General features: G+C 40.4%; 1 protein-coding gene across 1 annotated transcript in view; it reads right to left on the reverse strand.

Moving 5' to 3' along the window:
* Positions 1–762: 762 nt before the first annotated feature.
* The window catches only part of dpp4 (dipeptidyl-peptidase 4), a 38,675-nt gene continuing 15,869 nt past the window's right edge, over positions 763–23,568 (reverse strand). Inside the window, exons 10-26 of the mRNA XM_036560235.1 lie at positions 19,719–19,816; positions 19,434–19,563; positions 18,339–18,377; positions 18,109–18,207; positions 16,910–16,980; positions 15,466–15,519; positions 14,127–14,254; positions 12,752–12,802; positions 10,976–11,074; positions 10,807–10,876; positions 10,025–10,219; positions 7,843–7,897; positions 6,292–6,391; positions 6,095–6,153; positions 5,841–5,913; positions 3,999–4,072; positions 763–1,682 (exon numbers count right to left, since the gene is read on the reverse strand). Coding sequence (XP_036416128.1) covers positions 1,590–1,682; positions 3,999–4,072; positions 5,841–5,913; positions 6,095–6,153; positions 6,292–6,391; positions 7,843–7,897; positions 10,025–10,219; positions 10,807–10,876; positions 10,976–11,074; positions 12,752–12,802; positions 14,127–14,254; positions 15,466–15,519; positions 16,910–16,980; positions 18,109–18,207; positions 18,339–18,377; positions 19,434–19,563; positions 19,719–19,816 — 1,488 coding nt within the window. The 3' untranslated portion in view covers positions 763–1,589. The remainder of the gene's footprint in view (positions 1,683–3,998; positions 4,073–5,840; positions 5,914–6,094; positions 6,154–6,291; positions 6,392–7,842; positions 7,898–10,024; positions 10,220–10,806; positions 10,877–10,975; positions 11,075–12,751; positions 12,803–14,126; positions 14,255–15,465; positions 15,520–16,909; positions 16,981–18,108; positions 18,208–18,338; positions 18,378–19,433; positions 19,564–19,718; positions 19,817–23,568) is intronic.

Below are 23,568 nucleotides of genomic sequence, written 5' to 3' on the forward strand. Positions count from 1 at the left end.
ACATTACATCCATATTTTATAACATATTTTATTTCACTTACAGTAAATAATTAGTTTCAAATTAAATGTTTCACAAATTTACAATAAATACTTTCACCTGCGTAAAGGTGAACATGTGGAAACAGCAGGATTACACAGCGCTCTCACCAGCTAGATGTGAAGTTTAACATTTAAATAGAAATAAGTTCTGGGTCCAAAAATGCTACCCATAAAAATCTTAGCAAAGCAGGTTGAATTCTCATTTCACTGGTCTGGTGGCTTCTGGATACACTACACAGCAGAAAGCTATAATAATAATAATAATAATAATAATAATAATAAATGTTCAGCTGGCTCATAAAGCATAGTGATTACAATATTAAATGCAAATTCCCTTGATTTCTTAAAATTCTACATAGGTCAATAGATGAGATGTAAACAGAGAGATTCAGAGTGGTTTGGTGTGAAATGGTTCAGATGTCTTTACAGTGGTGGTGATGGGAACCAGGGGTCGCCATGACTACAACACAAATATAGACATTTTATTTACTATCCAGAACCACCAGTGAACCTGCACGAGTCTTCTGAGTTTATATGGAATGTTGATGATGGAAAATAGTGGAAAATCTGAAATAATAAGTTTTCTTTGGGGACTATGTTGCCTCACAGCGCCCTGCATGTATCCCTCCACCATGAATGGAGTTTAAGGTCAAAGTCTTCTCAAAACTATCATAAAACAGTGTCTCAGTCATCAGGCAGTGAATTCATAACTGTTTCCTGTAATAACTTTCTGTGAGGGAGCTTTTAGAGGTGGACGTCTGGTTCCTATCACCACCACTGTGAACCATTCTGACCATCTGACCATTTAACAACTACAAATAATAAATTTCATAAATAGTGTCTTCGCAGTTTGATCAGCTGCAATATCGACAGGACATGCAGTCGGCCAAAATTCAGACAGGGATTGGATGGTTGGAAACCTTCTCTTTTAGTGGAAGCACATCTAGCTCAGTGGTCACCAACCCTGGTCCTAGATCTACCTTCCTGCAGAGCCTAGTTCCATCCTCAATCTGCCGCACCTGCTCCAGCTGATTGACTACTTCAGAAGTCCTTGATTGGCGAGATCAGATGCGTTAATGTTTGGTAAGGAAGGTTAGAATTTTAGATGCAGATTAGTAGAACTAAACTCGGCAGGACAGTAGGTCTCCAGAAATTACCACTGATCTAGGTTGTGTCCCTACAAACAGTTGTAGAGCTCAAGCATTGTGAATTGGACGCACAGCAAAGCACATAAAGATATTTCATTAATAAAAAAACAAGTTCATTAAAGCTGTTTCCAACTGGTTGTTACCCTTTTGGTGTTGAGGCTTCAATGTGTAAAGTTTTTGCTTTATAATAAAATAATATAGAATCAATAAAAATATATCACAATATATCAGTTTTTTCTCTTGAGGATTTGTGGTATGATGGAGTGGAGCTGGCTAATGAACTGTGGTGGATTGTCCCAAATGAAGATGTTTGCAAAGTTTGATGAGTCAGGGAACATTTACAACAGAGCTGTTCTTCAGGAAGTGACTCGTGACTTTAAGGTCGACATTTCGAGGAACATCTCATGCAAAACAACTCTTCAGGAAGTGACTCAAATAGGTATAGACATGCTGATTGGCTGACCCCCCAAGACTGTGATCCTCATCAGTGTACCACTGAGAGAGAGAGAGAGAGAGAGAGAGAGAGGGAGGGAGGGACGGAGAGCGATGGACAAAATAAACATTAACTATTACAACAGCTTTCCTATCAACACAACTACCTTTTAAAAGATTCCAGTCACTTTTCATAATTCACGCGTCATCTAAAGTCGGGGTTACACTACAGGACTTTTACCCTGATTTAGCCCCGATTCTCAGTCTGGCTGAGTTTGAGCTGGTCGGCTCTTGCCTGCAGATTTTTGGGTCAGTCGGAGTCGACAGTTGGAGAGAGAGTCGAGTCGTGTTTGAGGGGCGCAGACTCAGATTTTTGGCCGCCCGATCGTTTCAGACCAGTCGGAGTTTATCAAACGTTTGATTTTTTTCCGACCCGACTCTGAGTGAAATCTAGTGTAAACTGATCAACGACTCAGTCTGAACGGATTCTTGCAACAGCCAATGAAAACCGAGAGCATGAAAGAGAAAATGCAGCAAGTGAACAAAGAAACGTGGCAAAAAGTCACTCACATGTGGAGCGAAGCTTTTTAATGGGCTGAGTTTAAGGCACAATCGAGTTTATGTACGTTTAAAAAACCACAGTGATCACATTTTTAAATCCATGATCCTCACTTAAACATGTTCACCTGCTGCTTCTTTACTGTATCAGCGCAAACGGCAGAGAAAACAGCAGCAGCTCCACGTTTGTTTATTTGGGTCGCCTAGTAACGGGAGAACGCAAGCGTTCACACGAGTTTGTGTGAGTCTACGAGAGTTCAGTGAGCTCCGTTCGGTTCAGCAACAGCTTAAAAGTCATGCAGTGTGTGATCCCCAATATTTCAGTCGCCCAAAAAATCTGCAAAAACCAGTCTGATAGTGTGAGACGCCCAGTCTTTTATAATCTGTTCAGACTACAACAGTCGTGTAGTGAACCTAAGGCTTTAAACCACTTATCCTCCTGGGTTGTGGGGGGTGCTGAAGCCTATCCCAGCGTTCACTGGGTGGAAGGCGGGAAACACCTTGAACAGGTCGCCAGTCCATCAAAGGGCCAACACCCAGACATATTCACTCACATCTAGTGGCAATTTAGCATCTCCTGACTGCATGTCTTTGGACTGTGGGAGCAGACCCACACAGACAACATGCAATCTCCAATCAGAAAGGACGCTTGTTACCTGTCAGGGGAATCGAACCCAGACCCTTCTTGCTGTGAGGCAGTACAACCCACTTTGCCACACTGTAGACTGTAATACTCTAAGCTTTTCTGGGAGCCCTGGGAAGCTATGATATTATACGCTGTACTTATTTATATATAATAATTTTAGGCCTGGGCAATATGATAATACATATTGTTATTGTGATAAATTATGTCTCAATACAATATGCGTTTCTGAACGTGTATATCGTCAGTACTTGTAGATACTGACCAACTGCATGTTTCAATATAAAGAGAGCAAAATGAGTCCCGTTTAACTGGGTTTTTGATGATATTGTTTGAAATTTAGCACTGCTGACTCTTTTTCTCTGATCAGACGTCTGAAAAAAGAAATACTGTCACATATCGTGTATCGTGAAAATTTCTCGAAGTATTGCAATACTATATTTTTGCCATATTTTCGTCCACCTCTAAGTAATTTCTTCGTAAGTTATCTGCCTCAAAATATTATCACACTTAAAATAGATGCTGTTCTAGATGTTAATTTAAGCATAACTTCATTCTTAATGTTCTACAGCTTTCTCAGATACAAGATCATCTACAGCTCTGTTCATCATTCTGAAAACATTTCTTCATTTTTCGTAGCTTCCTACAAATGAGCTGAAACCTGTGAAGACGTAGAGAATCGTTTTTGTGCAAAGAAATTGGTTTTATATTAATGAAAGCATTGATTCCAAACTTTTTAATAGTTGTCTATATAAGGTACGTATTTATAGTCGTTTGCACCTTTAACTTAGTTCACATCCACACGTCTGCACATTTAAATGCACAGTTACTGTTCATTGGCTGAATTTAACATAAAAAAAACCCCATAAAATATGGCCTTTGCAAAGGTTATGGCACATTTTACACTGTATGTTCTCTTTTTATATGTAAAACTCAGCAAATAGGTAGAAACTGTGCACTAAAATTAGCAGAGAAATGCAGAAATTGAGTGTGCTCTCTGTAGAGTGTCAATCTATTTGCAGTTAGAAAATTAATAAAACATTATTTTCTCTGTGATGTTCAAACTTTTGCATAAAGTATGTGGGCTATGTTTGTCATGCAAAAGTCCACACTTGCAGATGCTTTAGTGAAACTTGCGTTTGTAATTTAATGGCCGATTTAGCTTCAATCATGTTTACCATTGCATCAAAATCCACTTGTTCATCGACGAGAGCTTTGGAGATCTGGGCAGCTTGCTGGAAGTGAACGTTATCTGAAAAATAAAGCAAAAAAATACATGTCTTTTACTGGCTTTTCTGCTTGGCTTTGGGTGTTATAGCTGCTCTCAGTGTAGTCTAGACAATGACTAAGTGAAGCCATAAAGAGATTTAACTCCATTTTCTGGCATTAAAGCAGAAACAAGGGTCCAGAAGTCAAACAGGAGTAAAACGTGTTGATTAGGAACGTAGCTGAAACACATTTTTGCATGGTTAAGAGCAAAGCTGCAAAAAATGGCATCTTGTTAAATGAAGTTGTCTTAAATATAGTTAATAAATCTAATATCCTGTTGAGATTGCTGCAAGTTTAAATTAAGATTATTTAACTTATCTAGACATTTGGTACTTTTGTACAAAATGTAGAAAAGTAGCCTTGTAGACTTGTTTTAAATGATTTTATTAAGTACAATTATCTCACTATATTAAAGCAGTAAGCCACGGAGGCTGTGCGATACTCTGATTTTATCACGGGGAAGGGTGTTGTTAGGCACGTCGTGAAGCAGAGTAAAACGCCCTTCAATGTGCTAAAATCGCAGTAACACAGCCTCAAGTGGCATATAGTTTTCATAAAATGGTGGACAACATAAAATATGATAACACACACAATTTTAGACACAAAATAATTTCAGTTATTATTAATAAAAATCAACATGAACAAGCATTCCACCAAGAAATGTAGTTTCTTTAGAGTATGGTATCGTTGCAGCAACCATGGACCACAAATGAGGAGAATGAACGTTTTTCGTATAATAATGAACATACGATAGCACAGCACTGTTTAATGCAAACGCTTTCACTAGAACGTTTTGGTCACCAAATCACCACCACGTGTCTTATTTAGCACCAATCCAGCGGCGCCCTCTTCTCACACTGGGGCTGAATCTCAAACGGCTCCCTGCTCCCTACATAGTGCACTATGTAGGAGTTAAAATACTGGATCCTGCAGCCCAACAGAGCAAAATACAGCTAAGAAACAGTCATTTGGGACTCAGACACATCCACACTCATGATGCACTGTTTGGCTGTAGAGGCTAGAATTTCTAAACTTTCATAGCTAGAACACTATTTAGGGAGTACAGAGCCGTTTGGGATTCAGTCTGGGTTTGACACGACTTCTGACAGAAACACGAACATTTTAAGTGTGTAAGACATTCAAGTGACATTTTTAGACTTTTATACTGCCGTTTTACAGCGAATCATATAAGTACTTTAATTCAAGTCTGTGATATTAATGATGGAAGATGTTTAGGATGTTGGCTCTTTTAGCTTGTTAGCTAGCTGACCAGCCTGGTCAAGGATTATTCCATTAATAGCACAAGGGTTTTTTTGTGCTGTAGCGCAGTGATACACAATTCAGATGTTTTGAGGATGTCATAGGTGTGCGTATATTGTGGGTTTTACAACGGCTTTGAACATGGCTCAGCCAATCAGATTTTAGGACCGGAACTGTCTGTTTTATATGGGCAGATAATTTGGCTAGTTTTAAGAATGTGCTTGAAACTAGCAAAATTATCTGCCAGCATAGTGAGATAATTTTACTTAATAGATTACCTAAAACAAGGAAATAGTGCCTAAAAATAAATAAAATAATCTTAATTTAGGCTTGCAACAAGAATGGCATGTTTGGAACAGTGAGAGAGAGAGACACAGAGAGAGAGAGAGAGAGAGAGAGAGAGAGAGAGAGAGAGAGAGAGAGATGCATTCAGCGTGCAAGCAAGTGCCTCTGCATCTACATGCGTGAGTGAGTTAGAACAGAAGCCTCACCGTCCGCGGTGCCGTGCACCAGCAGGTACTGAACGCTCTTGAAATTCTTGGCTCGGCCCGTCACCGTGGAGTTCTGCACAGATTGCACAATTTCCTCAAACAACTTTTACGTAGCTTCCAAAACTGCACACTCGTAAATCGGGGCAGATCGCTCATAGAGCTGACTCATGCTCCTCATCAAGTCATTTTGGGAAACCCACTGCATTTGGAACAAGATTAGAGCCTCACAGGCGTAATGCGCTGAGCTCACTTACGTCATAAAAGGCCTGGTTTTCCGCTGGAGTCAGCATGTAGCGCTCTGTGTAAATAGTATCTGTGAAAGAAAAAGAAATGGACTTTCCTTAATCTATACAAACAACAAACAGTGTTCTGTAACTTATGACTAAAGGAAATAGAACAAATGTACGTGCATGTAAAAACTCAATGGAGCCACTCGGGACTATTTCAATACCGTAATATTCCCATTTAGACACCGGAGCGACGGCCATGCCGCACTTGAAGACTCCGCTGCCTGCTCCCAGAACCATGGAGGTGACATAGCCACCATATGACTGAAATAGAGTTATATCAATAAAATCACACCAATATAGTCACACCATTATTGTAAATCAATTTAATACATGCTAGTGCAACGCGTCCAGCGAGCCGGGTCGCTGGTGGCCATTTCTAGGTCATTACACCCCCCGTCCAATTACATGTTTTGTAGATTTTCAAAACACTTAAACATGGCATTTTCCTGCAAATTTTTTATGCACAATTTAATTTTTTTTGAGTTAAGTTAAACTTGTTGAAAAAATTACATATAATGTGTGCACAATTTTGCGTTTTATTTTTTCCCCCAATATATTAAAAATAAACAGCAATTTTGCATTAACCCTCAGGGGTCTGATGGCATTTTCTCGATCTGTGCTTATCTTCTTAAGTTCTCCTTTAAAAGCACTGTTGTATATAGATTTTTAAAGATTTTTTGAAAACTGGCTCTATATAGGTCCAAAATGTTACTACTATACAGAGCCAATGTTGTTAATAATGTGCAACACACTGAAAAAGCATGGAAAAGTTATTTTAGTTGCTTCCAAATCTTCTTAAATCCTCCTTTAAAGGCTCTTCATATAACATGATCCTTATGTTTCATATCAAAATGATCCATTATCTTCATCACTTCTTTCCAAAACCGCTTCAGCAACTTCAGCAGCTGTAAACTCTCTAGCGAGCATCACGTGAGTCCAGTCAGAGTGAGATGAGCAGCAGTGAGCAGCGCTTGTGTTTTTAATTGCTTTAAAATGATGTCAGACTCAGGAAAACATCCTTCACATGTCCTTATTAAAGAAGGCCGAGAGGAAGACGTCGTGTTCTGAGACACATAAGCTGGACGTCCGTCCCACCGCCGTCTTTTAAAGATCAGAGCAGAAACTTCGTCTCCTCTGCAGACCAGTTTCTGCTCCGCCATGTTGAACGGTATAAACTTTCACTGTGACGCGACGAACATGATCAGACCGGACTTAAACTTTCTGATAGGGAATGTAATCAGATACAGGCGTTTACACGGATATTATTCTTCTATTTAACGGATTATTTACAGGATTACCCACCTAGATTAATTGGATTGAAAGTGTAGTCTGAATGATCTCAATCAGACTCGTATATTCTGATTAAGGTGTTTACATGGACATATTCTATTCAGATTGAGCTATCAGTTGGATTATTAACGGATTATCAGGCTGCCTGTAAACGTGGCTTGTTATTTACGTCATGGATTCAAAGGAGAGAAAAAACATCACCCCTCACTACTTTCGGAGAAAGAGTTTACCGTTCTTGACCAAGACCTGTCTTCTCTTCTCTAAATGGCTAAAGGCAGCTATGTAGTGGCTGGTCTCATTTGCATTAAGTTGAAATCACTGCACCACAACCCATCGTGCACTGCCCAAAGTGCAGAGCTCTCCACTGAAATGAATCGGATGCAACAAGTGGACACGCACCGTAATTTAAAAAATAGACTTACCCAACCCCAGATCGCCATTTTCTCTTTATCCACGTAGCCCAAACTGATGAAATGTCTACAAATGAGGACACAATGTGACATTAGCGTGACACTGTACACTTGTGTGTGTGTATAATAAGGATGAACTTGAATTAAACTGGGTTGAATTGAACTGAACTAAAAGGGACTGAGTTCATGTCTGTATTGCTCCTAATTGACCCACAGAGGGCGATAAAGGGTGGCCAAATTTGTTCAGACCCTCTCTTTGTCCCAGTCCCAAATGTTCCACTTCTCAGAGGTACTCAGGAGCGCCCTCTACACGCCCTTACTGTAGACTGCAGCGACACAGACTCAGCAGTGGCCTACTACTCAAAATTCCAAGAGAGACAAGCAAAAACAAAACAGTGTGGATGGTTTTGTTCACAGCTGTCTGACCGGCTTGGTGGAAAGGAAGATATTCAGAAGATACTGAGTGAAAATGCATTATGAATGTCATCCTGACCGTAGAAGAAGAAGACTGTAGTCGTGCTGTCATTTTGTAGTGAATAGGGTTTTCGAAAAATCGCCTCTAACGCTGGATCCTCTGAATTACGATGACATTAAAGAGTTGAAATATGAATATTGCTACATGTAAGCTAAAGCTACTGCACACTGATTTCAAGTCATTAGACTGGCAGCCTCCTTAAGCAGGTTTTGTCAGTGTACATTTCCATGTTCAGACTGAGGGCAGATGAAAGGAGTCAGGTTTCCCTGCAGTTCTCTGTTCTTCATCTGATTCTCACTGAAACACGACAGATCTTTCCTTTTAGCTTGATTTGAAAAGATCTACAAACGTTCCTGCAGTCAGGCTGATCCAGTACAGACTCAGCTTAATATCACTGCTCACCCTGATAAACTGATTTAGGCTCAGAATATCCTCGTTATTATTTTAATGCTGGTAACATTTTTCTGGGGACATTTTCTCAGGACATTCCCCAGCTTTTTGTTCGACTTTTCCCGTTCCGCCTTAAATGGTGCAGCAGTTACGTTCTGAACTACTGCGCCATTTAAGGTGGAATGGGAAAATTCGAACAAGCAGCCGGCAAAAAAGAAGCCGACTTCAGCTTCACGGAGGGTTGAAAGGCCTGATATGAGGAAGCTTCTCTATTTTTGCTTAACAGAGTAACATTAACTTATTTTTGCTGTTTCACACCAACAGGTCAGTTTTTTGTCTTGTTTGCTAATGTCTGTAATAGCTAGTCACAGCTGCTGCACCATTTAAGGTGGAACGGGAACATTCAAACAAGAAGCTGCGAAAAAAGAAGCTAAATTCAGCCTCACAGTTTAACAGGGGTAGTATTTTAATAAGGAGTTTTTAGCCTATCAAAATATCATACCGGCAGTGTGTAGCTTAGTGACGTCAAATTGATGTGCAGTAGCTTTAGCTCGCATGTAGTAATATTAGTATTATAGCTCTTTAACAACCTCATAATTCAGAGGATCCAGTGGTATTCGGGAGAAAAATGTTCACAGGACAGAACATGTCGGGTTCTGAAGATTTTTATTTAACACAGAGGGCGACAGAGGTGGTTTTTCCAAAACGGTATTCATTCTGGCCATAGAGAAATGGAGCTCAGACCCGGAGTTCCTAATATGGGCATAACGAGGACTACAGAATGACGCAAGACTACAGTGGTCTATAAGCAAAGTAGCTCATTAAGCAAAAAGAAAAACGGGACCGATGCATCGAGTGCGTCGCATACAGAGCCTGTACATCTCACAATGTGCTGAATGCACATTTAAACAAAGCACATGCCCTACAGGTCTGAGTGTGGCCTTTGAGGATGACCACAGGGTTCAGGGCGCCAGGCTTTACTGAACATAGCACAGGGCCTTTGACCCACTTATCTCTGAAAATACAGTGATTATGCTGCTGCATAACGTCAGGACTGAGCTCTTCAACACCTGACAGTTTACAGGTGAAGTGACCTATCTGGCTAACTGGAGCACCGTTTCATACGTAAACAGTGGGATTCATAAAACATGTTAACAGCCAGTCAGGTGGGTTCTGGAAAGTCATGAGATCAGCAGCGCTGTGGCCCTCCTACGCGGGAGGTCCTTTTAAAGTCTGACACATCTGTTCTGGAGGTTTGATGTAAAACGTTACTCAGCTGTTTCGGGACTTTAAAGCCTCATTCCCGGCAGGTGTCGTGGGGGTATTTACCTGGCAGCAGTGATCTGGTCCTCCACCTCGTAAGTGCCCAGACGCTTGTAAATGGAGTGCATTATCTTGTCTCCTTGGTAACCGCTCCCTCTGCCGTCGAAGCTGGCCACGATGACATTCTCCGTGCTGGCCAGGTACGTGGACCAGTTAATCCGGAAGCGGAAGTCTGACTTCTGACTGCATGGCCCGGCATAGCTGGAGACAGTACAACATATTTGACCAGATCTGACCATGAGAGGGGTGAACAACCAAGCTAGATTCCTGGGTTATAACTCTGGGTTCTACTTAAAGCTTATATGTAAACCCCATCAATAAACACTGGGCGAACTGAATGACTAAATCATCTCAAACGAGCCTCAAACCATGTCAGGTTAGTAAGTCTCAAGCAGTAGTGGGCCATGTATGCATTCATTCGATATTACGGTTGAAGTTATTACCCTGTTTTACACCAGCAGTGGTCACTCATCACTTGTTTCTGAATTCAAGCTGACCTTTGGTTGCTATGGTTTCACTGACGCCAAGCAAATGACATGATATTACACCATACTTTACTTAAGCAGTAGAACACGAGTGGGAGTGTGTTATCGCGAAATAACATCACGGCTGCGATTTGGTCGCCATAGATCATCACAGCTGCTTTGAAATTAAGCTCAAAAGTACCTGAAACTGAACTCTTTATCGTATTACGGCGCACCTCCGACTTCCGCAGTTTGCTTTTCTGTTCAGCCACTTGTGAATAATAGTTTAGACGTGGATTCGAAAAAGAATGTAAAAATCCTTACACGTCAATAAGCAGAGGGTATTTTTTCGACTTGTCAAAGTTGGGTGGAAGGATCATCTGGTACCACAGCTCTGAGAAAACATGCAGTTTACAGCATCAACATATGCACAAAACCATTTAATGCACAGCACAGACACAGCCGAAAGCACCTTATCTGCATGTGGCCTCACCAAACTCGCCGATCTTCATAGTGCCATGTGTGACGGTGGGCATGGCGATGTCCTGGAGAATGGAGTCTAGATTTTTATTGTCCTCCAGAACTCTGATCTCTGAAAACAACAAATACCAGTCAGTCAGTTTCAAGATTTTTTGGATCTGCTTTTATGTATCTAATATATTCAAGCATAGCTGTTCTATTTAACAGTAATTCAGTCAGGACAGGCCCAGACGAAACGCATTTGCAAGCATAATTTCACGTCCAGGTCAAAGAAATTTCACGTCAGGTTTAACTTTTGGTGAACTATGATGCAAGATTGTGCCCTCTACAATATTGCTTCTGCTATGGCTGCATTGACCTTCATAGCGCTTGAACCTCCAAAATACTGATTCAACCACAGTTTAAGCAGTTTTACCATATAAATAAACTGATAAAAAGAGGTTGTACTGTATGTAGTCAGTGAGGAGACTGAATTATTATCTTGACTTTTGTTGTTAACTGCGATGTTGGCTCCATGGCTAACTCCAGCTGCACACATCTCCTCACTCGCAGCTTTTTGCTACAGATCAGTGTGCAGCACTCAGCTGTGACTGGTATATAGTTATCACATATAATTATATTCACTTTTGTGGTTTTACTGTTTATGGTAGGCGAGTTAGCCAGATTGGTTGCTTGGCTGCTCACGAGTCACTCAACGGTCACCGACCAGGAGGTTTTCTCCATTCTTTCGGTACGACTCTGTGTGCAGCGCCATGCTGAAGTGAATAGTTTTCTGATATATATTTATGTTCACTTTTGTGTTGTTACTGTTTAAGTTTACCAAATATATGGAGGATTTATTCCCATCGCTAAACTTCCAATCACGCCTGTTTCGTAAGGCGACAACAAACTGCTAGTCTAATGTGACTGCATTAATTCCAATGATTCATCTTGTAATTCAATTTTTGTAAAATCTGTCTAAAGTAGGGCTGGGCGATATGACAATATTTATCATTATTGTGATAAACTATGTCACAATACAATACAATATGCTCTTCTGACTATATTTCGTATATCGTCAGTACTTGAAGAACAGTGAAAAACTGCATGTTTCATTATAAACGGAGCAAAATGAGTCCAGTTTAACTGGATTTAGTGCCAATATATTGAACAAAAATCATTCTGCTAACAATTTAAGATACTATTTTTTAAACCGTAGCACTACTGTTTCTTTTTTCTCCGTTCCAACTGGATAAGATGTCAGAAAAATTTAATTTCATGATGTATCGTTTATCGTGAAAATTTCTTGAAGTATTGCCATATTGTATTTTTGCCTTATCGCCCACCCCTAAGTAATTTCTTGATAAGTTATCTGCCTCAAAATTAAATCACACTTAAAATAGAAGGCGTCCTAGATGCTAATTTTAGCATGACTTTATTCCTGATGTTCTACAGCTTTCTCTGAGCTCTACTGATCATTCGGAGAACGTCGCTTCATTTTTCATAGCTTCAATATATATAGAGAATGGAAGTATTTTGTGCAATAAAACTGGTTTTATATTAATGAAAACATTGAGTTGTCTGTATAAGGTATGCATTTATAGTCATTTGCTGATCAGATGTCCGAAAAAATATTGTGACTGATCGTGTATCGTGAAAATTTCTTGAAGTATCGCAATATTTTTGCCCTATCGTCCACCTCTAGTCCAAAATGAGTGAACTGACCCCAGCACTGCTGTATGAGTCGTCACCTCAGCCCTGCAGTGTATGTATATGTGTGCAGTGTGTTTGCTGGATGTTTAGCTAGTACCTGAACCAGCACCTCGACTGTCTCTCAGAGTGTACAAAGGAAGCCCTGGACCTAAACAAACAAACAAACAAACAGGAAGTGATGTGCATGCCGTTTGATCATCTGTGAATGTTTATGATGTTATGATCATTATGTTTTATGGAACGTGGAACTTTATAGTTTGGCAGAAACTCTGTGGCGGCACTTTAAGCTTGTATTAAACTGACAGAACATTAAATTTACTTCTTTTTGCACCAGAGCTAATGAGGCTAATGTAGCTAACGAGTCATGGAAGCTTATAGCCTCCAATTAGCATTGCTAACTGCACACCTAATTCACCACACTTGCCTCAAACTACATTAAGTTGTTACAGTACGCTCTTAAAAAAGACGGTTCTTCAAGGGTTCTTTAGTAAAGAAAATGATTCTATATAGAAGAGAACCCTTTGCATGATTAAGGGGTTCTTTGCATCTTGAAATGGTTCTTCAGATTGATGGAGAGTGTGTTTTATACATACTTAAAAAAGATGGCTCTGCAAGGGTTCTTTGGCAAAGAAAGTGTTTCTATCTAGAACCATTCACATTCAAAGAAACCTTTGTGTGATTAAAGGGTTCTTTGCATCATGAAATGGTTCTTCAGATCAATGAAAATTGCACTGTAGATGATTCTAAATAGCATCTTTTTGAGATGGGTTCTAAAGAGCACCAAAAAGGCCCTCTCCATCAATCTAAAGAATACTTTCATCATGCAAAGAACCAATTAATCATGCAAAGGGTTCTTTTAGTGTTTATGGCTCTATATAGAACCATTTTCTTTACTAAAGAACCCTTGAAAAACCATCTTTTTTAAGAGTGTATGATACTATATAGAGTCTTTTTGAAAAGGGTTCTACATAGCACCTAAAAGGGTTCTTCTACGGTTATGATGTCAAGCCTGTAACAATAGAAGAACCCTTTTTGGTGCTATAAAGAACCCTTTTCAAAAAGACTCTATATATAGTACCATATAAACACACTGTCCATCAATCTGAAGAACCATTTCACATGGCAAAGAAACCTTTAATCATGCAAATGGTTCTTTGAGAGTTTGTGGTTCTATATAGAATCATTTTCTTTACTAAAGAACCCTTGAAGAACCACCTTTTTTATGTGTGGACATACTGTTAGCTATGAAATAGATAATTTGGTCATTTTTGTAGACGTCATACAACGTCAAAAACAATTTGACATAATTTCAGGCAAATGTGTGATAAGATGACGATCACTTTTAAGCTCACTGGTGTTACAAATACTCAGTTTATGTATTTAGATGTGTCAATATCATTTTACGATCATGGCCTTTTCATTAAACTGCAGGTCTGTGAGAGATATGACTGTATGGAGGCCTCATCTCTTACCTGAACAGTCCATTCTGTAGTAGGTGCCTTCAGTGCTGAAGTAGGCGGAGTTATATTGACACCTGTCCTCATTCACAGTACAGGTGAGACAGACAGGCTGAGAATGAGTGGAGTCTTCGATAGAGATTCTGCAGGATGAAAGGAAAAAAAGCACATGCATAAAACGTTAGTACACCGGTCAGCCATAACATTATGACCACCTCCTTGTTTCTACGCTCATTGTCCATTTTATCAGCTCCACTTACTATATAGGTGCACTTTGTAGTTCTACAGTTACAGACTGTAGTCCATCTGTTTCTCTGCATACTTTGTTAGCCCCCTTTTACCCTCTTCTTCAGTGGTCAGGACCCCCATGGACCCTTACAGAGCAGGTACTATTTGGGTGGAGGGTCATTCTCAGCACTGCAGTAACACTGACGTGGTGGTGGTGTGTTAGTGCGTGTTGTGCTGGTGCGAGTGGATCAGACACAGCCGTGCTGCTGGAGTTTTTAAACACTGTGTCCACTCACTGTCCACTCTATTAGACACTCCTACCTTGTCAGTCCACCTTGTTGATGTAAAGTCAGAGACGATAGCTCATCTGCTGCTGAACAGTTTGTGTTGGTCATCCTCTAGTCCTTCATCAGTGGTCACAGGACGCTGTCCACAGGACGTTGTTGGATATTTTTGGTTGGTGGACTATTCTCAGTCCAGCAGTGACACTGAGGTGCTTAAAAACTCCAGCAGCACTGCTGTGTCTGATCCACTCAGACCAGCACAACACACACTAACACACCACCACCACATCAGTGTTACTGCAGTGCTGAGAATGACCCACCACCAAAATAGTACCTGCTCTGTGAGGGACCATGGGGGTCCTGACCACTATATAGTAAGTGGAGCTGATAAAATGGACAATGAGCGTGGAAACAAGGAGGTGGTCATAATGTCATATTTTCAAGTGCACATTTATTCATAAGTTTACGTTGGTTAATGAGGACACTATGGTGAAACACCAGTGGTGGGGTCAATTTATTCACCTATTCATAGAGTTATTTGATTTTTAACGCTTTTAAAAATTTTTTATCAGAATTAATTTATGTTGTAATCATATAACAACCATCTAAACATCGGCCATATTTTTAGACTGTGTTAGGAATGAACCTCCTCAGCATCCTGAGTTGGAGGAGACCTAGCTGGACCTAGCTAAACCCTCGCATTCTTCCATTACTGGGAGACGCAAATAAACAAAGCCAAGATGACCACAGAGTGGACAGACTTTCCTATAAGGACTGAAACTGTAACAATCTGTGGATCGATTTACAGATAAGTGAGTAAATGAACACTTGTAGTAACTCACCTGTAAACATTCCTCTGTCCTGGACTGCCGTTGTGCTCGTTACTCACATAATATCTGTAGGGACATAAACATAAATATAAAACACGTGCATAAATGACAGGTTAGCATATTAGAACACAGCACTGCAAGTGTAAATAAGTGAAAACGTCCTCTACTAAAATACACTTCTGCACATTTTAATACACAATCACTGAGTGCGTTTAGAACACATATCAGATGTTGAAAGTGAGACATTTTACCATTTCATGAAAACATTAACTCATTTTGATGGCAGCAACATATCTCAAAAAATTGGGACAGGGCCGTGTCTACCATTGTGTAGCACCTCCTCTTCTTTAACAGCAGTCTGTAAACATCTGGGAAGTGAGGAGACCAGTTGCTGGAGTTTTGGGAGAGGAATGTTGTCCCATTCTTGTCTGATGTAGGATTCTGGCTGCTCAACAGTTCTGGGTCTTCTTTGCTGGATTTTTTGTTTCATGATGCACCAAATGTTTTCTATTGGTGAAAGATCTGGACTGCAGGCCGGTCAGTTCAGCACCCAGGCTCTTCTTTTGTGAAGCCATGCTGTTGTGATGATGCAGTGTGTGGTTTAGCATTGTCTTGCAGAAATATGCAAGGCCTTCCCTGAAAGAGACGCTGTCTGGATGGGAGCATATGTTGTTCTAAAACCTCTATATGCTGTTCAGCATTGATAGAGCCTTTCCAGATGTGTAAGCTGCCCATGCCATAGGCACTAATGCAGCCCCAGACCATCAGAAATGCAGGCTTATGAACTGTCCGTAAAGAACACGGCGTCCATGGTTTCCAAAAAGAATTTCAAATTTTGATTAATTTGACCACAGACCAGTTTTCAATTTTGCCTCAGTCCATTTTAAATGAGCTTTGGCCCAGAGAAGACGGCAGCGTTTCTGGATCGTGTTAACATATGGCTTCTTTTTTGCATGACACAGCTTTAACTTGCATTTGTGAATTGCATGGTAAACTGTGTTCACAGACAGTGATTTCTGGAACTGTTTCTGAGCCCATGCAGTGATTTCCAGTACAGAATCATGCCTGGTTTTAATGCTGTGCTGCCTGAGGGCTCGAAGATCACAAGCATCCAGTATTGACCGTCTACGTTGACCCTTGCATACAGGGATTTCTCCAAGTCTTTTGATGATATTGTGTACTGTAGATGGTGGGAAATCTAAAGTGTTCATAATTTTACATTGAGGAACATTTTTCTGGAATTGTTTCACAATTTTTAGAAGCTGTCCCAACTTTTTTGAGAGGTGTTGCTGCCATCAAGTTCTAAATGAGTTGTCTTACTTTCAACATTCTGAACTGTGTTCTGTGTGCTATTGTGAATAAAATATGGGTCTATGAGATTTGCAAATCATTGCCTTCTGTTTTTATTTACATTTATTTACATTTTACACAGCATCCCAACTTTTTTGGAACTTACATTGCATTTGTGGTCACCTTGAGAATGCTGATGACCTCCCATTGGCCAGATGTTACAGGTGTTATAGTGTTCTGAAAAAAAAAATGGATGTTTTTTGGCAACGTGTGTAAATAAATTCTTATAAATGGCTAAACAAGTGCAGTAATGTCCAAACATGCCAGTAAATGCTGAAGTTTGTTATTCATTCTTCACAGCAATAAACACATGCTTGTACTACTGCTGGAATTCAGTTCACATACACTGACTGCCCACTTCATTAAGTATTAAGTACGCCTCCTTGTTTCTACATCCTATGTTGATTTTATCAGCTCTGCTGACCGTATAGTTTCACTCTGTAGTTCTACAGTTACAGACTGTAGTCCATCTGTTTCTCTGCATACTTTGTTACCCTGTTCTTCAGTGGTCAGGACCCCCATGGACCCTCACAGAGCAGGTACTATTTGGGTGGTGGATCATTCTCAGCACTGCAGTAACACTGACGTGGTGGTGGTGTGTTAGTGAGCATTGCGCTGGTGCGAGTGGATCAGACACAGCAGTGCTGCTGGAGTTTTTAAACACTGTGTCCACTCACTGTCCACTCTATTAGACACTCCTACCTTGTCAGTCCACCTTGTAGATGTAAAGTCAGAGACGATAGCTCATCTGCTGCTGCACAGTTTGTGTTGGTCATTCTCTAGTCCTTCATCAGTGGTCACAGGAAGCTGCCCACAGGATGTTGCTGGTTGGTTCTCAGTCCCGCTGTGACACTGAGGTGTTTGAAAAACTCCGGCACTGCTGTGTCTGATCCACTCAGACCAGCGCAACACACACTAACACACCACCACATCCAGTGTTTAAAATGACCCACCACCCACATAATACCTGCTCTGTGGGCGTCCTGACCATTGAAGAACAGGGTGCAGAGAAACAGATGGACTACAGTCTGTAACTGTAGAACTACGAAGTGCTCCAATATGGTCAATGGAGCTGATAAAATGGACAGAGAGTGTAGAAACACGGAGGTGTAAATCTGATCAATAATAAACCTGTAAGTCATATCTCTGCCCTTTAACCTTGGTCATGAGAACCGTCACTTGTTATCTGGACATCATACAGATTTTCCGCTGCTATAAATGACACTTACTGTGGTTTGTTGGAGGTATTTATGGTTATGAGAGCTTTAAACGCGTTAATGGAGCGTCAGTAAAAAAGTAACTCACTCCGGTGACGTGATGAATGTGCTTAAAGCCGTTCGTGTCGCTCTTGACATAGTAAAAGGTGGAGCCGCTTGGGTGGAAGACGGGATCATCTGGGGAAAACTGGAACAGAGAAAGGAGATACATGCAAAACCAAAAATATTGATGGCTGTTACTGGCAATTTTGTAGTGAGAGAGAGAGAGAGAGAGAGAGAGAGAGAGAGAGAGAGAAAGAGAGAGAGAGAGATACGTACCCGGCCGACCCAGCCTGTGCTGCTCGACACATTTATTCCCTGAAAAAAGGCACAATAAACAAAGCAAATACAAGCTGCTTAATTTAAAGTGGAATTCCACCAATCTTTCAAAATTTGGCATAATTAAACATTTAAGATGGTTTGAGTGTCAGAACTGTTCAAAACATGGCACAAGAATATAAAATAATGACATCATAAAAAAACAAAACATAAAATGCACAAAAAGTTGTATAATTAGTTTCAGAAAATTGTTGTAAATCAACAAAACATGTCTTTTGACCAGGGCATATGACTGTATATGCAAATGAGCTCATTGTGTATGCAAATGAGCTCTCTGTATATGCAAATGAGCTCACTGTTCTCGCTATAGTCCCTATAACAGGGGTCAGCAACCCAAATGTTAAGAAGAGCCATTTTGTCCCTTCAACAAAAATCAGACTTGCTTTGCTCTGCTTTAAGCTTTAGCTCAGCTATAGCTGCTTTTCTCACATCGCCAGCAGGAAACTTTTTCTGCAAAAGTAGATCAGTTTCTTGGAAAATGTCTCTCAACATTTGACTTTTTACGAGGCTGAAGTCGCTTCTCATTCACCAGCTTCTTGTCTGAATTCTGCCGTTCCACCTTAAATGTTGCCTGAGGTGCCAGAATGTACCTGCTGCACCATTTAAGATGGAACAGGACAATTCAAACAAGAAGCTGGCGAATGAGAAACTGACTTCAGCTTCACGACTTTTTAGTGTTTGACAGTTTCTAATTGCAGATTAAACGTATCAGGAAAGCAGCTGGAGTGATTATAAACACAAATAAGTCCATTTGTCTCTGAATTCTCGATGTTTGTCTTAAATCTTTCTTTTTGCCGTTACGTTAGCTACTAGCTAGACGAGACTGTTGTCTGCATTACTCTGGTGACCAACAGTCTGCGTACCAACCTTCAGGGTTAAAGGGTGAATTAGCAGTTCTACATTAACTCCAGAGTTTAAGACCATTTATTGTTAAACTGTGTTGAACGATCAGCAGAGCTTTATTTTACTGCAAAGGAGGATCTTTTTATTTTTATCTAATAGTAAGGTAAAAGGATGTGGATGGAGGGTACGTACCGTGGTTTCTCTCCAGGTGTCGCCGTTGAGTTCGTACAGCTGCAGAGTCACATAGCTTTGGGTCCTGTTTTGCCACTGAACTGCGATTCTCTCGTCCGTTGCCCAAGTGACGGTGCTCAGGTAGTGCTCTCTGGAGAAAACAGGGCAGGATTCAGAGGAAAGCTCATGTAGGCCTCAGAGTCTAGTCATGCTGTCAATGGAGATTGTTCATCAGGAGGCTTCCAGTAAACACCAGTTTCACAACCACAGTTTGGGAAAAGTGCATGTATTTTGGGTCATATTTACCGTTCCCCAACAGCGCTTGGCACCACGACCTCCGTAATTCTGGACACATTAGTGGCATCAGCCACGAACAGGCGCACAGTCGGGTTCGGCGTTCCTGCCTGGAAACACAAAACGCCTGTTGTTCAGAGTGAAGAAATATGTTTGGCACAGGCATTTTCCCTGCCAGAGCTCTGTTTATTTGCACTACTTTGTGGCTGTTTCTTTTTCGTGAAAGAGGAAGTGTGGACTATCATGGAAATAGAGCATGCCAGCGATAAAGACCACAGTTTCTGAAACAACACCAGCACTAGCTCTGACCTCCACACCAACTCAGTTTCACTACACTTTTTTTCTCCAGATAGTTACCACACCCTGCTTCAGACTCACATCATACTACTTCATACCACTGTGCACCACATTTTCATTCTCATACATGATGTAGATTGATGTTGTTTGCACCACCACACACACTTATGTATATTGCCTGCTTCTGTATCTGTATGTTGCTTGTATATTGTGTACTGTCTGTAAGTAATATGTACATTGTCTGTATATTACTTAAGCAATAGAACACAGAGGGAGTGCGTTATCGCGAAATAACATCACGGCTGTGATTTGGTCGCAGTAGATCATCACAGCCGTGATGGTATTGGCGATAACACACTCCTCGAGTGTTCTATTGCTTTTATACAACAGTTAAATAAATTAAGTAATAAATAAATAAACTGGGCGTTTAATATGTTTTAATGTTCGCAGTTCCTTCAGCCAAATTATAGTTCCTTAACAAGCAGCTTGTTGCTACGTCAGAGTAACAAGCTCCGCCCACTCGCTGCACAGCCGGCAGTTCGTTCTCCTGCTCCTTACACTAAATTCCCAAACTGTCATCACCACTGAGCAGCTTTTCAGTCGGCAGCTGTGACAGAAGAACAGCTAAACAACCTGGAATCAGCCAGAAATGAACCCAACACCGTTCACCAAACATGTAGTCTGATCTTCAGAGTCTGACTAAATCAGACTGAGCCATAAAACTGCCGCAATATCAAGTTTAGCTCAGTTTTGTCAGTTTTTGCCAGATCAGTATTAATGTTGTTTTGTTCCAGCCAGTCTGTAAAGCATCTTACAGCCCATTTAGTTTGGCGAATGGTGTTGGGTTCATTTCTGGCTGATTCCAGGTTGTTTAGCTGTTCTTCTGTCACAGCTGCCGACTGAAAAGCTGCTCAGTGGTGACGACAGTTTGGGAATTTAGTGTCGTCTCATCTTCAGAGTCTGACCAAATCGGCTGTTGGTCAAACGTGATCTTAAAAGTGTCCATTTTCAGTTTGTGGCAGAGTAAGAAATAAAAACGTTTAAATGGCTTGAGCATCTCCTACAGCTGTCAAACTCGTTGCTTTGCAACAATGTCTCAGCGAGTGATAGAAACCGTGATGTTATGGTGAAATAACAGCACGGTTAGAACACTTCTCAACCAATAGGCTTGCATGGCTACCTAACTGTTGTATAATTGTCCATATATTGTCTCTATATTACTTGTATACTGTGTATATTGTATACTGTGTATTGTCTGTATATTATCTGTACATTGTATAGTGCATTTAATTGCAAATGATTGAACTGACTATTCATAACAATACATTTAGTAATATCATTTATAGAGCATGTTTCATACCAGTTGAAGCTCAAAGTGTTTTACAGGCAAGTGATAAAGCTTAACAGCAATAGAAGAAATTGCGAGTATAAAATTAATATCATATAAAGCGATGACACAGGTCAAAGTAAAAAGATAAACTCCAAACGAGATGCTAGAGGTAACACCTCTGCCTTCTACACTGTAGACTGGGGTTCAATCCCCGCCTGGATAAGTGCCCTACACTATACCAATAAAAGTCCTTGGGCAAGACTCCTAACACTACCCTTGCCTACCTGTGTAAAATGATCAAATTGTAAGTCGCTCTGGATAAGCGCGTCTGCCAAATGCCGTAAATGTAAAAAAAGGTGAACTGAGTTCTGCAGTTTAGAAGCAGAAAGAGTCTCTCCATGTTTTCTGTACTTTACAGAAGGTGTTTGCAGAAGGTCAGTATCTGCAGATCTAAGATCACAGACAGACATTCAGGAGCTTTAAGGTCATTTAGAGCTTTAAAAACCAGCAGCAGAGCTTTAAACTCTCTCTAAAAGATCCAGGCAGTCAGTGCAGTGTGTATATGGGGTGATTTGAGCTCTCTGTGTGGGTGCTGTGAGGATCCATACTGCTGTGTTCTGTATGAGCTGTAGAGGATGGACTGTTTTCTAAAGGTAAGAAGATCATTACAGTGATCAACTCTGCTGAGCAAACACATCAACAAGTCTTTCCATGTCGCTCTTAGATAGAAAAGGCCGATATTTCTCAAATGAACAAGCTACTTTAGTGACTGGATTAACTTGCGGGATAAAACACAACATTGATTTATCAGTCTACTCAGGCTTTAGCAGAGCTCAGTAACACTGAGATTAATAACTGATCATCACATTGATTTATCAGTCTACTCAGGCTTTAGCAGAGCTCAGTAATACTGAGATTAATAACTGATCATCACATTGATTTATCAGTCTACTCAGGCTTTAGCAGAGCTCAGTAACACTGAGATTAATAACTGATCACCACATTGATTTATCAGTCTACTCAGGCTTTAGCAGAGCTCAGTAACACAGATATTAATAACCGATCATCACATTGATTTATCAGTCTACTCAGGCTTTAGCAGAGCTCAGTAACACTGAGATTAATAACTGATCACATTGATTTATCAGTCTACTCAGGCTTTAGCAGAGCTCAGTAATACTGAGATTAATAACCGATCATCACATTGATTTATCAGTCTACTCAGGCTTTAGCAGAGCTCAGTAACACTGAGATTAATAACTGATCATCACATTGATTTATCAGTCTACTCAGGCTTTAGCAGAGCTCAGTGACACTGAGATTAATAACTGATCACATTGATTTATCAGTCTACTCAGGCTTTAGCAGAGCTCAGTAACTCTGAGATTAATAACTGATCACATTGATTTATCAGGCTACTCAGGCTTTAGCAGAGCTCAGTGACACTGAGATTAATAACTGATCATCACATTGATTTATCAGTCTACTCAGGCTTTAGCAGAGCTCAGTAACTCTGAGATTAATAACTGATCACATTGATTTATCAGTCTACTCAGGCTTTAGCAGAGCTCAGTGACACTGAGATTAATAACTGATCATCACATTGATTTATCAGTCTACTTAGGCTTTAGCAGGAACTTCAGTGTTTGTAAAAAAGTTCGGTAGAGAACGTCTTTAGAGGCCATGTGCTGATTTTATAATAGTTTATAAACATGTACTGATTATCTTTCTTTTAAAGATACAACATATCAATAAATATAGCCGGGCTGCTAGGCATGCTTATGTTAGTTCTCCTAATAAACAGCCACATGTTCAACTCTGACTCCTTATTCACTGCTTATATCTCTGCAATATTTTCTTTGGCATGTTCTTATCAACATCAACACCAGCAGGTAATGAGAGTGAACGGGGGGAATGTGGCTGCACTGTCTGGGATTTTTCAGCTGCAGAGTTCAAATCTCTCAAGTGAAACAAGTCTTGCAGTATAAATACAAAGAAGTATCACTTTTGCTATTGAACTTCTGCTGCCTGAGACAACTGCCTAAAATCAAGAGCATTCTATTTAAACAGAGAGGTCAACCACAGAAACAGCAGTTAGGAAACTCTCTGGGTCGTCCTAAAGTTGAGACAGTATTTAGGAGGTTATGTCTAGTTAGGATGCCTCTGTAGTACTCTTGTCTTATCTGGAGCTAGGATAAGATGATGAACGTAGGATATGTAAAGCTATTGTGCTAA

The sequence above is a fragment of the Colossoma macropomum genome, unplaced genomic scaffold (assembly GCF_904425465.1).
Source record: "Colossoma macropomum unplaced genomic scaffold, Colossoma_macropomum, whole genome shotgun sequence".
Classification (NCBI taxonomy): domain Eukaryota; kingdom Metazoa; phylum Chordata; class Actinopteri; order Characiformes; family Serrasalmidae; genus Colossoma; species Colossoma macropomum.